At 35.0% G+C, this 14,993-nt stretch overlaps 1 protein-coding gene across 1 annotated transcript in view; it reads left to right on the forward strand.

Annotated features, from left to right (window-relative positions):
• The window catches only part of LOC134206672 (hemicentin-2), an 821,032-nt gene that overhangs the window by 773,870 nt on the left and 32,169 nt on the right, over nucleotides 1-14,993 (forward strand). The window contains exons 10-11 of the mRNA XM_062682403.1: nucleotides 13,474-13,644; nucleotides 14,175-14,297. Of these exons, the coding sequence (XP_062538387.1) occupies nucleotides 13,474-13,644; nucleotides 14,175-14,297 (294 nt within the window). The remainder of the gene's footprint in view (nucleotides 1-13,473; nucleotides 13,645-14,174; nucleotides 14,298-14,993) is intronic.

Raw genomic sequence — 14,993 nt, forward strand, 5'->3', positions numbered from 1 at the left:
CTATCGTTGCATGTGGTTGTGGAAGGAACCCACAATAAATTTCAGTCAACTTGATGTGGCATTCTGTACAGTTTCAAAAGGTATATCATTTTTTTTTTGCTTGAGGGCAAGTTTCGTTTTTGATGCACAGTATGAAAAGGGTGACATTTTGAGAATTCAATATTTGGAAATGTTTCTCATTAAGGTTCCTAGTACCGACCTCATTTTGTAGTACCGGTACCAGGTACGGTACTGAGACGACCAGTACCGGCAGTACCGGGAAAATACCGGTACTGGAGAATTTTTATTATCGCAACTATTGTTGAACACCAGCTTTTTGACTAAACCTTAATTGCTATTTTCCCTTTTACAAGAAAGGTAATCAAACGAGTTGAGGGCCCCATAAACGCTCCGACATGTTGTACAAGTTTGACTCCGCCCCATAAGAAATTAGGGTAGGTAAGTTGTACGACTGTTGGATAGTACAACTTGACCACAAACGGTCCGACTTTACTCCGACCGAACGAAATTTCACGGGGCGGAGTCAAAGTTGAACAACATGTCGGAGCGTGCATGGGATTAGACTTGTATGATATTGCTTCATTATATGCTCCAAAAGTTCTTTTTGATTTATCCAAAAAACTGTCTGAAAATGTAATGCACAGCATATATCCTGTTGAAGAGTTTGACACCGTTTAAAGAAAAAGCGTTAGATAAAGCAACAAAAAAAACTTCGGCAAGTATGGAAACCCAGTATTCGTAATCAAACAAATTGATTACAAGAAAAAATTGGTTGATACAAATATAATTGCAGAATTCTTCATTGAAAACACTTTTGTTTATTTATCAGTGACAATGATCACAACTTTTGCTCGAAAAATTAAATATAATCTAAATAGTTTCAAAAAACATTCAAGAATAGGTTTTACCATACCATAAGTCATAGTGAATTCACCTTTCTCGTCAAAAGTTGTATCTTGTTTTATGGTCTCAGTTGATTGAACGGCCAAACTAGAAAAACAGCACATGATTTATATTTTTAACTGGTGGCGTCAATAAATATGGATTCTCTAGGAAAGTTGACCTTGAACACAAAACAGTATCGGTTGAGCGAATAAAAATTTAATTTATTTGAATTAACTTTTAATTCAGCAAAGAAAATAATTACTTTCATTCCGGCGTTCATGTAATTTTAGGATTTTTGTTATGAAAAATATTTCAAAGTGTTTAGTTGTTTGTTATTAAAGCCTTTGCGCGCATTTATTGGAAATGGCTAATACTTCCAAGTAATACGGGTTGACACTAAATTTGTAATCGCGACGCTCATGTGTTGCATTTGTAGTTCTCGATATCTAAAATCGACTGGTTACTGACGTTCGTCGTTTGATTGGAACGATTCCGAGATTATTTGGTCACAAAGTAGAAAAGGGATCATTGCCTTAACGGCGTTGAAGTCACTTGCGTGTTTGCATGATTGCATATTTAGATATTTTATCGAGAACTAAAGTAGTTTTGTTCTACACAGATAGAAAAAGTTGTTGAAATTTACACGAAAGTAATGCACATAAAGGGAATGCCAAAAAAAGTGTAATTTTAAATGATATTTTCGCTTGAATGTATGCAATTTGTATTGCATTGCAATTGCATACATTTAGGGCGAAATCGATAGAAAAGATTCATGTATGCTCAGAATAGTGTAATTTTCCGCGTCTGTATTTTTTACGCGCTGATTAGTTTTCATCATTTTTTTCTGTGTAGCGTATTTTTAGTATAGATTCTCTAGCCAAATGACCTTTAAGTTGTGAGTTATTTTTTTGATTGACAAACTTATCTATTCTGCAGGCGGTTTGTATGTTTTGACTTTACTAAAGATTTTTTTATTGGCCACGCAAAATTTGAACAACTTTTCATAATAATGACCAAATGCTTTCGTCTTTTTCACAGCACAAATCCATAAATATGCTTAATGGCCTGTACTGATGAAAATGTCAACATTTCATCAAAGTTTTAGGATATTTGGATTTGAACTTATTGCCTCAATATGGGGACATCAGTAACCCATCAGTAACCCATACAAAAAATTGGTGAAAAAAAAATCAAAAAATATTAATCTAATCTCAGGCTTCTAATTTTTTTTATAGATTTGACAGATTTGATGAAGGGTTGGCAGGAAATATTATTTATTGCGTAGATATCATAGAAAGGGGATCAAGTTCTCCCAAATTCTAAAATTGCATGTGCTGTCGAGTTCAATAATAAAAATCGTTCATGTATACGCACAGCAATTCGAAAATTCCGCGTATTTAGATGGAAAAATATTTAAAAAATCTGAGGGCACCTTTCTAATTTTATCAAAGCAAGTTCTTGGAGAGGGATCAATTTCCCCCGAATATTTTAAAAGTCGGTTTTATACAGCACTCCAAAAAATCAATTGTGTATCAATAACAACAATAATTAAAGGGCTGTCATACATCAGTAAAGTTAAATACTATGTTTCTTAGAGAGTCTGTGTGGAAATCGCGTATGTATATTTATTTTTGACTGTGATACATCGGAAATCAGAAAAGGGGATCAAGTCTCCTCTAGGGATTTTGGAAACTGTTCAGCAGCATATGAGCAAAAAATCATATGGAGACACATGGTACATTTGTGCGATGATTTATCTTGTGACTAAACTTTTTATGCAAATTTTATCACATTTATTAAATAAATGACAAGTGTGCAAGTATTTTTATGGAATTTGTTTTAAGGGAAACCTGAACCTTATTGCATGTTGGGAAGTACATGTTAACATATCGAATACTGTGATCAAGAAATCATTAGAATTTTTATCAAACAGCAGGTTCCCGAGCGTCTTCGAAGCGATTTTTACAATTCTTTCACGGACTTGTATGGACGTGCTGGATTGATTTTGGTTTGTAAATTCGCGTAGTTGACCTACTAGACCAATTGATCTGAGCTCCAGAATAATTTGGAGAGCCTAGAACATCTGCATCAAACTGATTTGGACTACACAAAATACGCAAGAATTCAAGGGTCTTAGCTGGTGGTGGTAGAGCAACTTACTCATAAGATTGACAGAATAACGTTGGTTATTGTGAGCAGTTTTAACGTATGTGGTGCGGTGGAATGAGGCAGCTGCCTCATATGCTTGGTTGGTTCCGATTGGAACTTATATGCTTGGTTGGTTCCGATTATATGCTTATATGCTTGGTTGGTTCCGATTGGATATGAGGGGTGGTTGCTTTTGTAGACCAATTGATCCGAATTCCAGAACAATTTGGACATTCTAGAACATATGCATCAAACTTATTTGGACTGCACATAATACGCAAGAGCTCAAATGACTTGTATGGACATGCTGAGTTGTTTTCGATTTTAAACCAGGCGTAGTTGACCTGCAAGACCAATTGATGAGAACTTAAGAGTAATTTGGAGAAACTAGATCATCTGCATCACATTAATTTAGACTGCATATAATACGCAAGGACTTTAGAGGCTTGCAGGGACAAGCTAGGTTGATTGACGTTATGGAGTTCTTCTGAATCGGTTTTTTTTAATATTAAATTTGGTAGATCGAAATTTTCTACATTTTGAATGACAGGCTCCATACTCCAACTTATCTAGCAAAAATATGAGGATCCCTAGAAACATAACAAACTAGCAAACTACTAGATGCAATTAGGTTCATGTTTCCCACAATGTATCATGCGAGTCTATGACAAAAGGTCGAAAGGCAAAAGGTCGAAGGGACAAAAGGTCGAAAGGACAAAAGGTCGAAAAGACAAAACGTCGAAAGGGACAGAAGGTCGAAAGGACAAAAGGTTGAAAGGCACAGAAGGTCGAACGAGACAAAAGGTCGAAAAGGACAAAAGGTCAAAAAGGACAAATTGTCTATCAAGAACAAGTTGATAACAAGTTCGGTGTATTCCAAGCACCTTCAAGCATAAATAACGCACTCATCTAGTCAATCAAAGTGGAAGAATGATCAATTTTCAAAGAAGGAGTAATTACTATAAAACAATATTATGAATATCTAAACAGTTCTGATAAAGATAAAAAAGATTTTTGATAAGAGATGAATAAATATTGTATTGCGCAAGACAGAGTTGTCCTATACAGTTGGCAAAAATATGCTCTTTTATTTTTCACTATTTTTAATAATTAAATAAAATTCATCCAATGAGTGCCAATACATGAATATCTAGGTTTTCTGAATGTCACTTCGATCTGTCAAAATAGTACACGCCGCAGCCACGCAGGCGCACGCATTGAAAATACACCGACGTATTATACGCCGGTGTATTTGATCGAAGTGACATTTAGAAAACTCGAACATCCATCTATTAGTGGAACTCATTGAATGAATTTTATTTAATTGTTAAAAATTGTGAAAAACAAAAGAGCAGAATTTTTGCTAACTGTGTAGGGGAACTCTGGTGCGAAATTTATTTTCTCCGTTTCAGTTTCATGTCAATTCTAGACCAACATTTGAGAACGGCGTAACAGCCAAATTTTATTCCTTCTGATTCTTCGTCTACATATATAGCTATATATGTAGACAAAGAATCAGAAGGAATAATTTTGGCTGTTACGCCCTTTGCAAATGTTGGTCTAGAATTTCAAAATTTTGTCCCTTTCGACCTTTTGTCCCGTTCGACGTTTTGTCCTTTCGACCTTTTGTCCTTTTCGACCATTTGTCCCTTCGACCTTTTGTCTTTCGTTGTTTTGTCTTTTTGTGGTTGAGCAATTCGTCTACCTTGGATCCTTGCTGATGGCTGACGATAATGTTAGACGTGAAAAACCGGAAGAAATTGCTGTTAAATAAGGTTTACATCCATACCAAATGTACCATGTACATAACGCTCATAAAACCAGTATGTACTCCTATGCGGACATGAAATTCGGACCGTGCTCGAGAGAGAGTATTCGAAAGACTTGTGCTTAAGGAAATGCCTCTTGGAATCCAAAACAATAAGCACTCGCGTTTTCGCAAGAATTTTGGCGGGATACTCGTTCGGATAATATGCGACGTTTGGGAAGGCTATCCATACAGCATTGATCATAGTAACCCATGAGTCTTTCTGTCTATCCATGGTGGCAAGAATAGTGAAGATGTTCAGAGGTGTAGTCGTTCAAAAAAGGGCACTTCGTCGCGGTGAAAAACAGACATCTTGCGGCACTTTGTGGGGGCCGAATACGCCCGTTCCGGCATCTACAACATCTTTGCACTATTAAACAACAATCAGAGCTTCGAAAGAAAGCCCGGTTCCGATCGGCCGACGACCCTGTGCGACAAAAAGTTCCAAAGGAAGCTGAAGATGAAGACCGGGAGGTCGGTGACAGCGAAAAAGTCCAATTTCCATGAGAAATTTATCAAAACCAATTAAGATAACAGGGTTAGGGACAAAAGGACGAAAGACAAAAGGTCGAAAGGACAAAAGGTCAAAAGACAAAATGTCGAAGGGACAAATGGTCGAAAAGGACAAAAAGTCGAAAGGGACAAAAGGCCGAAAGGACAAAACGTCGAACGGGACAGAAGATCGAAAAGAACAGAACGTCGAACGGGACAAACGGTCGAAAAAAACTAAAGTTCAATAAGATCAAAAAGTCGCAAGGGACAAAAGGCCGAAAGGGACAAAGGGTTGAAATGGACAAGGAACTGAAACGAAAAGAGTCAATCTACAGTTGCCCTACACAGTTAGCAAAAACTCTGCTCTTCTATTTCTCAATATTTTTAGTAATTAAAAAAAAATTCATTCAGTGAGTACAACTAATAGTTGGATGTTGAGTTTTCTAAATCTCACTTCCTAAATCAACTTTTTTTTATCTCTAACAGAACTATCTAGATATTCATAATATTGTTTAATAGTAATTACTCCTTGCTCATTCTTCAACTTTGATTGATGTGATGAATGTGTTATTTCTCCTTGAAGTTAAATGCATTTCATAAATTCTTTTGGAATACACCCAACTTGTTATCAACATGTTCTTGATCGACCTTTTGTCCCTTTCGAACTTTTGTCTTTTTCGACCTTTTGTTTTTTCGACCTTTTGTCCTTTTCGACCTTCTGTGCCTTTCGTCTTTCTGTCCCTTTCGACGTTTTGTCTTTTCGACCTTTTGTCTTTTCGACCTTTTGTCTTTCGACCTTTTGTCATAGATTCATCTGTCATAAGACGAGTTTATACAATCCCATTGAATTCCACCACTTAATTGTATCTTGACAGATACGTATTTCGACCTCAACAGTAAGGCCGTCTTCAGTGTCTCGTACTTGACTCGACTTAAGTCTGTCAAGATACAATTAAGTGGTTGAATTCATTGGGATTGTATAAACTCGCCTTATGACAGGTGAAAACATTCCACTAAAAAGCTCAAAATAATTTTCTTATCATAGATTCATGATAACAATCGATAATAACGATTGATTTTTGGAGAGAAATAAAACAAATTTACTGAGCAGTAATGGCTGTCCAAGAGTAAGGAAGTGGCAGGAAGATTATTCTTGATTGTTTGTAAAACGCTACCATAAATCCATATAATAGTTCGGGAGCCCCCGTAAAGAATAATTTTAAGATCCATTATTACGCTAAAATTTAGCAATTACCATGAGGGACCGAAATCCGTACACGGACAACACTAAAATCCATCCATCTCTGAAGATAACAATAAATTAAAAAGGTTTAAGTTAATTAATTTGTGATTTTTTATCTTATCCCGTTCATATACTTGACAGTGAGCAATTTGCCAATGGAAATGGAAGTAGGCCTTGAAATTAAAAATTCTCCAAAAAACAAATCGCCATTTCCATACAAGATACATATTCACGCAATGGCGGGCATGGAAGAGCTTTCAATTGATAACTGAAGAAATGATCATAAAATAAGTTGAAAAGCAGGCAAAATTCCAGTTGGAATATAAAGCCATAGAAAAAGAAGAAGGTGTATAGATTTCGATGTCCTACGGTAATAGGAAAATATGTTCCGTTAGACATGATCAAGAAAAACAATAATATTCCTAATATTTTCCCAAGAACCTTAGACAAATGATCCACAAAAAACTACATTTTGATCCATAAAAAATCAAATTTGCAGTTTTTATTTTGGTGATGATCCATAATTTCAGTAATATTTGGTAATATGATCCATAATTTTGGTGATATGATCCATAAATTTGGCCATATGATCAATAGATTTTAAAAATTGTGTGCATCAATCATTTTAGTTTTGTGTTTCGTTTGCTAATCGATTGGTTTTCGGCGAGAAATAAAACAAATGTTTGCCAGATTGTCCGGACGTTGTCCGTCGATTCACTGGCCTTCGACCATCTTCTGCGGACTCTAAAATACACATATATATTGTCAAGAAAACATAAATAACACAAAATAATCACTCACAACCTTCCTGCCGCTTCCTTACTCTAAGACGGCCATTGCTACTACTAGTTGTTTACATCTATTCCTATTGTTACGTACTGCTATTGGGGGTTTTAAGCTTCGTTATAATTGAGTTATAGGCGGTTTTAAAATTCATTACATATTTTTGTTTGTTCACAACTTTATCGTCCCCTCTAATTTTAATGTAAAACGTTTCTGTTGTCAATCTTTTATAACTTTTATTGACAGCAGAAACGTTTTACAAAAATACTTGACCAAATTAGTAATAGTTATAAAAGATTGACAGCAGAAACGTTTTACATTAAAATTAGAGGGGACGATAAAGTTGTGAACAAATAAAAAGATGTAATGAATTTTAAAACCGCCTATAATTGAATTTTCAACACCAGAAGCTGATAGTGCTTTTTTGATCATTTTAGGAAATCTGTGTTACGTCTATTTGCCTGTGACACGAATATATGACCATTAGTATTTTATCCAGCATCAAACAGGCTTATTGCAAGCCAAAAAGTGACCAAATTCCGTTGGTTTTGTAGAATATGACAAAAATCGATACTATGCCGAAAATTGGCCCCATACCCCATTGAAGGCTTAGAAAAAATATTTTTCCTTTCTATCTATGTTTTTATGATGAATACCACTGTTTATTGCAGGATTCATAATTTTGGCCAAAAATACCTCCTTTTTTCCTATTGCGCAATATGGCAAACATTTGTTTTATTTCTCGCCGAAAACCAATCCATTAGCAAACGAAACATAAAATCGCGGCGATCGATCCATTGGCGTCATCATCAATTTAGTTTTATTGAAATGATGTATTATTGAAATTATGGATCATCACCACAAGAAAAAAATGCGTAAATTTCGATTTTTTTTAAGTCAAAATGTAGTTTTTCTGTATAATTTGTCTAATGTTCTTGAAAAATAGTATACTATTTTTATACTATTCTATATTTTATACTATTCCTATAGGAATGTTATTGTAATCCTTGATCATGTCTAACGAAACATATTTTCCTATTAATTGCTAAATTTCAGCGTAGTAATGGATCTTAAAATCATTTTTTATGGGGATTCCCGAACTATTCTATGGATTTATGGAACAATCAGATATTATTTACGGATCGTTTTTCATTCTTTTATGGATCGTTTTTTATGTTCATTTAACCGTACAAAGTAAGGGCAGCCATTCCCAGATGGTAAATCCCACTTTTGATAAGTACTAGCCAACGGAAACACATCCGGTCTAAAATTTTCTCTGAGTTTAATTTTAAATCGTATATTCGTAAGCTATTATTGCGTACGCAAGATCCAAAGGTTGGACCTGAGCCTGGTTCTCAACCACCTTCCTCACAAAGTGGAATTATCCTTGGTTAAAACTACGACAAATGAGGATCTGATTATTTGATTTGATCAAAATTCCATAAGAGAAAATACAAATTGTTGGCAACCTAAGGTGTTCGTCAAATAAAAATAATGAATATCTACTCCAAACACAGATATTTTTAAACCTTGTCACATTTGCTTACTCTATTACCACATGACCACAAACTAAGTGATTTTAATGTTCAAGTAAAATATCCATCTTTCCCTTATTAGCATAGCAATTTCTATTAAATATTAGCAATGAAAGCAATGTTACATTCGCTAAACTGCCACCGAAGTTAAAAACTTTTATTGTATTGCTGCTATTTTCTGTTTGTTTATATTTTGACAAAAGAAAAATACATTCATAGTAATGTGCGGCCCACTATGCTCAACGATCGTTTAGTAATTTGCGTTCGATCATTTAGTAGTTTGTCAATAACTCATTCCAGAAGCCGAATTTCAAAATGTGTTGTATGGTGAATTTGTACGAAGGTTATTGTACAACTCTGGCTGGTTGTGTTATAATTCAACTAATGACGGAGTTATAACGCTAGCTGCAGTAACCTAAACTAAATGATTGGAATGTTTTTATCATTTAGTCTAAGTTACTGAAACTAAAGCTATAACTCCGTTACTAGTGAAATTTAAACCACGAACCATTAGGTAGAGTTGTAGAAAAAACTTCGAACTAGAAGTCTACCATACAACACATTTTGAATTTCAGACGAAAATTGAGGTTGTGGTCTTGATACCAACTTTGATAAGTATAGGCAGTAGGGTGGTTCAAAAAATCGGTAAAGCTCCATAATGTTCATCTGATTCTGTCTCATGTTCTGAGAATCCTCCGAAAATTTGAGCTGCTTTGGATGAGAACTGATTTAGCGCAAGTCGTTTCAAGTTTTCATAGAAATTAGTATTGGGAAATTAAATTTTTCATCAAACCTATTACAGCGCTTGCTGGTTAATAAACAAAAAAAAACCTTCTTAGCTAAAATGAATACTCAAGAGCTTTTATTCAATGAAAACCGCCTCCTATTTAATCGTTTCAATAATTAGTAATTGAATTTAAGCCATATCGTAGTTTTCTGGAGCTGATTGCGTAACTACCGTTTTGACTCGAATTCCGAACATAACTCATATTCGTAACATTTGCTTTTTAATGACCAACTTGGCTTTATTCGTGTTATTTCCTCCATAGGATCTTCAATTCGTTTGTAATCTTGATCCTTAGTACGGAAAACCGATGAAAAATTTAGTTTTTGGCGCTGAAATACTAGTGTTCGGAATATGAGTCACGTTCGGGATTTGTGCCCTCAAAGAAGTTTAATAATCATGACTAAAAATTTGCAATCTGAATTAAAATCGATAACTAATCATTGGGGCGATTAATTATGATGCCGTTTTCGTTAAGTGAAAGCTTTGTAGTATTTCTTTTCGCATATGCCTAATTGGTAAGTGCTGTAACCAGAATATTAAATTAAAAATTATCCATACATACTAATTTCCATGGAAGTTTGTAAGTTTTCATATAAATGAGCTCAATTTTTCGAAGGGTACTCAGAAAACGAGACAGATTTATATGAGCATTGTGGAGCAAAATCAATTTTTTGAACCACCCTAATAGGCAGATAGACAAATACATTTTTTACAATTCCTGATCACACTACCTGGTTTGAAGTTCATATCTAAGTGATAAAAACGGCTTACTTCTCCATATCAATGAAATAAGTGCTTTAATGACCATTATTCAACTCAGATGAGTTGCATTAATGGAAAACCTACCACTGAATAGTAGTTACATGACTACATTAGGCTGAATTAGCTTAGGTGAGTGTTTAAATAGTGTATTCTCTGCGTCGCGTAACAAATAAAACAGTTTGATAAACATGTCGTCAATATTCTTCAAAGGCGGGTTCCTAATTTAAAATAAGGATAAGGCTACTGTAGACCGTTCCGATAATTATAAATACTCTAAGAAAAAGTCGCCAGTTGGAATAGCGCTTCATATTCAATGAAAATGTTAATTCCTCTTAAAGATTACACCATACTCTTTCATGTGATATATTAGTTCCTAATTGTTTGCTGAAAATTAAGAAAACATGAAGGTTTGATTTTTGACGAAAAATACAGATACATAAAAATGTCTGTCTTGTAGCATTAACGACGAGATCTGGTTGAAAAATGATTTCAATGACATGGAAATTCCGAAAAATCTTTAAAATGATTTCGAAAATGAAATAATAGCTATGAGTACAGATATGGCTTTAGAATCAGGCGATCTTCAGGTACGGTATATCCTGTGGTTTGATCTGGACACTAATGACACAGACCACATTGGTTCAAAAAGTCGCTATTAATTTGAAATTGTTCTAATTCTCGTCCGATTGCAATTATTTAACTTTTAAAATCCACAATGCTTGTTAAATGAGTGCCAAAACAGATCGTGTGGAGTAAGTAGAAATATTTATGAAAATTTTTAAGTAATAGCTGAAAAACATGTTGTGCAAACTCCTCAAAACAATCAGAAGTAAACATTTATTGAACATGACAAATATTCGGAACGTTCTCGAATACTCGATGCTATATGAAAGTAAATGAAATGTTGGGCCATATGTAACCATAAAATAGTAAATTACTTGAAAAAAAATAGAATTATACAATAAACAAAGTGTATTTATTATTATCGGAACGGTTTATACAATGTGGCTCTCAATTTTTATAGAATACTGATTCTTCGTAAAAATATCAATAAAAATATATTGTTCCTAGTTTCGCTAAAATCAAATCACAAATAATTCTGCATGGTATTTTTTAGCGTCTGCTCAATCTTTTCACAAACACATTCTCATGCTATATTCCGAAGTGTGTTGTTGCCAACTAAAACGATAGTCATTTTTACTCCGCGATTTTTTTTTTAATTTCAGTAAATAAAGAATATATTCGCAATTTCTGATGATAATTAAGTGGTGGTACCCATTTGTTTCGGATATTAATTCCTCAAATGGTTCAACTTCTACACAGTCATTTCGTTCGACTTTAAATTGGATGGTTGAATCTAAGCTATGCTCATGAGTGATACATTTCTGCTGGATTATGCAAATATTGATAGGCTGACAAACAATAATCATACCCTGTCAATACCGTATTTTACCCTAAATAAAGAAAATCTGAGATTTTTTCAACTTTCATATAATCTGTCTGAGTATTGCCTTTCTCGTATACTAAGTATCTGGGAGGGAGATCCAGATACTACACACGAAATAACAATAAAATTGAACGTCATGACGCAAGAAAATTATCGACGAGCAAAATATAGCAAAGCAAGCGTCACACGGACTGACCAATTTTTGTTTTGCGTGTCATCGATGTTTTCGTTGATTTCATTGAAGCCGGTGCGTGACTTTCTCAAGTTTCATATAACGTTCCGAGTGCGGGAATTTGAAATATGAAGTGTCTCGTGAAACTCTCTCCCGGTGTATTGAATTAAGAAGTGTCCGGAACATAGTCGCCTATGGCCCTATGGAGGAATCACAAAATGCGGCGGATTAAATTCAGTATAAATAAAATACGAATCTCTTGTCAGCATCTATCTCGACCAACTCAACAACCAACCAAAAATTCAAAGTCATTTATATAAATTTTAATAATTTTGTCGATATTTTTTCACACTAATTTATTCCTAATAATGATATAAATTTCAATGAATCGTTAGCTAAATTCTCGTAAAGTACGATATCAACGCAATGATATATTTTGACAAATAATTTCATAAATGATCACCACTACATCTTTATCCCTTTTTGTTTATCGAATCATCGGCGTTTTTTCATCTCCGTTATCTTGTTTATATTTTTGAGATAAAAATTTATTGAATAAAACGACATTAGCTGTTTGATTATAAAGGGAAAGCCTTGTCGTCATGAAGGACTATTTCACAAGGACATTTCCGGTAATTGTTGTTTTGGGGTAAGGAAAATAATTCCCCAACATATTGATTATATTTGAATGAAAATTATACGGGATAGAATGTTAATCCAATTTAGCTATTACCAATCAAAACTACATTGTGGTCTAATGATTAAGATCTCTGAGCAAAGGTTCTACAGTATTCTTTCTTCCAGGTTCGATAAACGATTAAGCAAATAAATAAATAAATAAATAAAAATCTGCATAAAAGATAACTCTCGATGTTCCTCTGAAGAACCCTTAAATTAAAGTTCTTATCAAAAATTCTGACATATCGATAAAGTATAACGGTGAAAAATCAACCTGTTTTAACGGTATCGATATTTTGGAAAAGATCCTTTGCAATTTTTGAGTAATTTAAAATTCTTTATGAAACGACATCTATCGCTATCGACGGTTCATAAGGAAACTTTTGAAATTGGATATGAAGAATTTTGAAGAAACTTAAAGAAATGGTTGGCAAGGATTGATCATTCAGAAGTTGAACTTGCCAGGATGCAGCTTTGAAATTATCTCACCCAGTAACAATAAAAGAATGAATGATGTGTTATAGCATCACGTGAAAAATATAATATCCGTTTTAACTGACCAACTCTGAGAATTAAGCCATAAGAACACGACATAAAAAAAGTATTTCTGAATTCTGATATCCTACAAAAGTGTCCTTTAACTAAAGATTCCGTTTTTAGACAATACTTGTTTCTATCTCGAAAGCCCTCTGTTTTTCATTATTTTACTCATAAACTTTACTTCCATGTTCCAGATGCACCGACGTGCGCCCCCAATCAGCAGCGGGTGTACGGTGTCGCCAAGCAGGAAAACGCCGAGATCAAGTGCATCGTTGACGCCAATCCTCCAGATGTCGAGTTCAAATGGACATTCAACAACTCAGCCGAGAGCATCGACGTGCAGGCGAGCCATATTTCCCGACTAGGTAATTAAAAAGTCTGCCCGGGCCGTACACCACGGATGTCCGGATGGATTCACTCTTTCTGTTGGGGTGGCACAGTTTTGGATTTAGCCGAATAGCATACATAATTGTGTAAATACGAAACTTTTCCTTTCAGTATTCAATTATTTAAATTATTTAATTCAACATCAATCAAGATCGTAAAAATGATAATGATTTACCTACGTGCAACTAGTTCAAAGTGAAATGCAATAAAAAAGTAACTTTTTATTTTCTATCTTTATTTCTTCAAGGATAATTAAACCATCCATTGCTAACTGCGATTGCGAAGCCAAAACTGCAACCAATCCCAAGATCCCATTGCTTTGTAACCGTACTAACGAATGTCCAAATGGTCATACTGAGGTCACAGTTTTTTTCTCTCTCTTTTCTGTTTCATACTTTTTTATCGCCCAACACCCATTGCTCGGATATCGTTCGTGGTGCTGCGCCACATGCATTCTATTCCCGGAATGCCCACTGGACATTTGTGCGGTCGGTGTGCCGGTGTAAAGGAACCTCGTCGGTAGTATCGTATACCCCGATGACTGAATTAGACTACGGTACGCTGCTCTGCGTGGCAACCAACCGGATCGGAAAGCAGAGGCAGCCCTGCGTGTTTCACATAATTGCTGCAGGTAGGTGCACTCACTCATGTCTCCTGCTGTTAGAAAAATAGGGTTGTCATCATGCGCGTATGTATTAGGTGGTTTCACAGAAGTGTAACTATTGCCAATGTTATTTTTCGTGGATTTCCACAAACTCGAATGCCTCTCCGGTCTGTGAAATATGTATGAGTGTAAAATTTACTGTACTCCACAATTTCAGAATTTGTTATTTTCTTAGAAAACTTTCAGCGAATAACTGTTATTAAGCTTCATGGACATCAGCATAACTTTACTTGAAGCATTCAGATTTTGATAAAACCAGAACCAACGGACATAGAAACTATTTTAGTTTTCTCCCCTTATCCTGAATCTTTGATCAGTTCATGGACACCGGAGATGTTCCGAACTTTGTAACAGGCATCAACCTGGCACTTGCTCTGCAGAGCCGAAAAGTGCACTCAACTGACGGGCATTCGAGCTCAGGTTCGGCGAATCGACCTTATTGAAAATCGGTGGACATATTTACTTTCGCATTGTTTGTATTCTGGTGTTTATTGTGTTTTTTTTCACCAGTGCTGGTTTCGTCCTCTAATATGTACCGTGGGGCATCGAAATCCGTACGCTTAAGCACCTTAGTATATGGAAAAGTCATTAGAAAATAGGAATCGAAGGTAGATAAAACGTTTGTCATCGACACAGGAGCATGAAGGCTTCTACTTTTGAAAT

Source organism: Armigeres subalbatus, chromosome 1 (genome assembly GCF_024139115.2).
Source record: "Armigeres subalbatus isolate Guangzhou_Male chromosome 1, GZ_Asu_2, whole genome shotgun sequence".
Lineage (NCBI taxonomy): Eukaryota > Metazoa > Arthropoda > Insecta > Diptera > Culicidae > Armigeres > Armigeres subalbatus.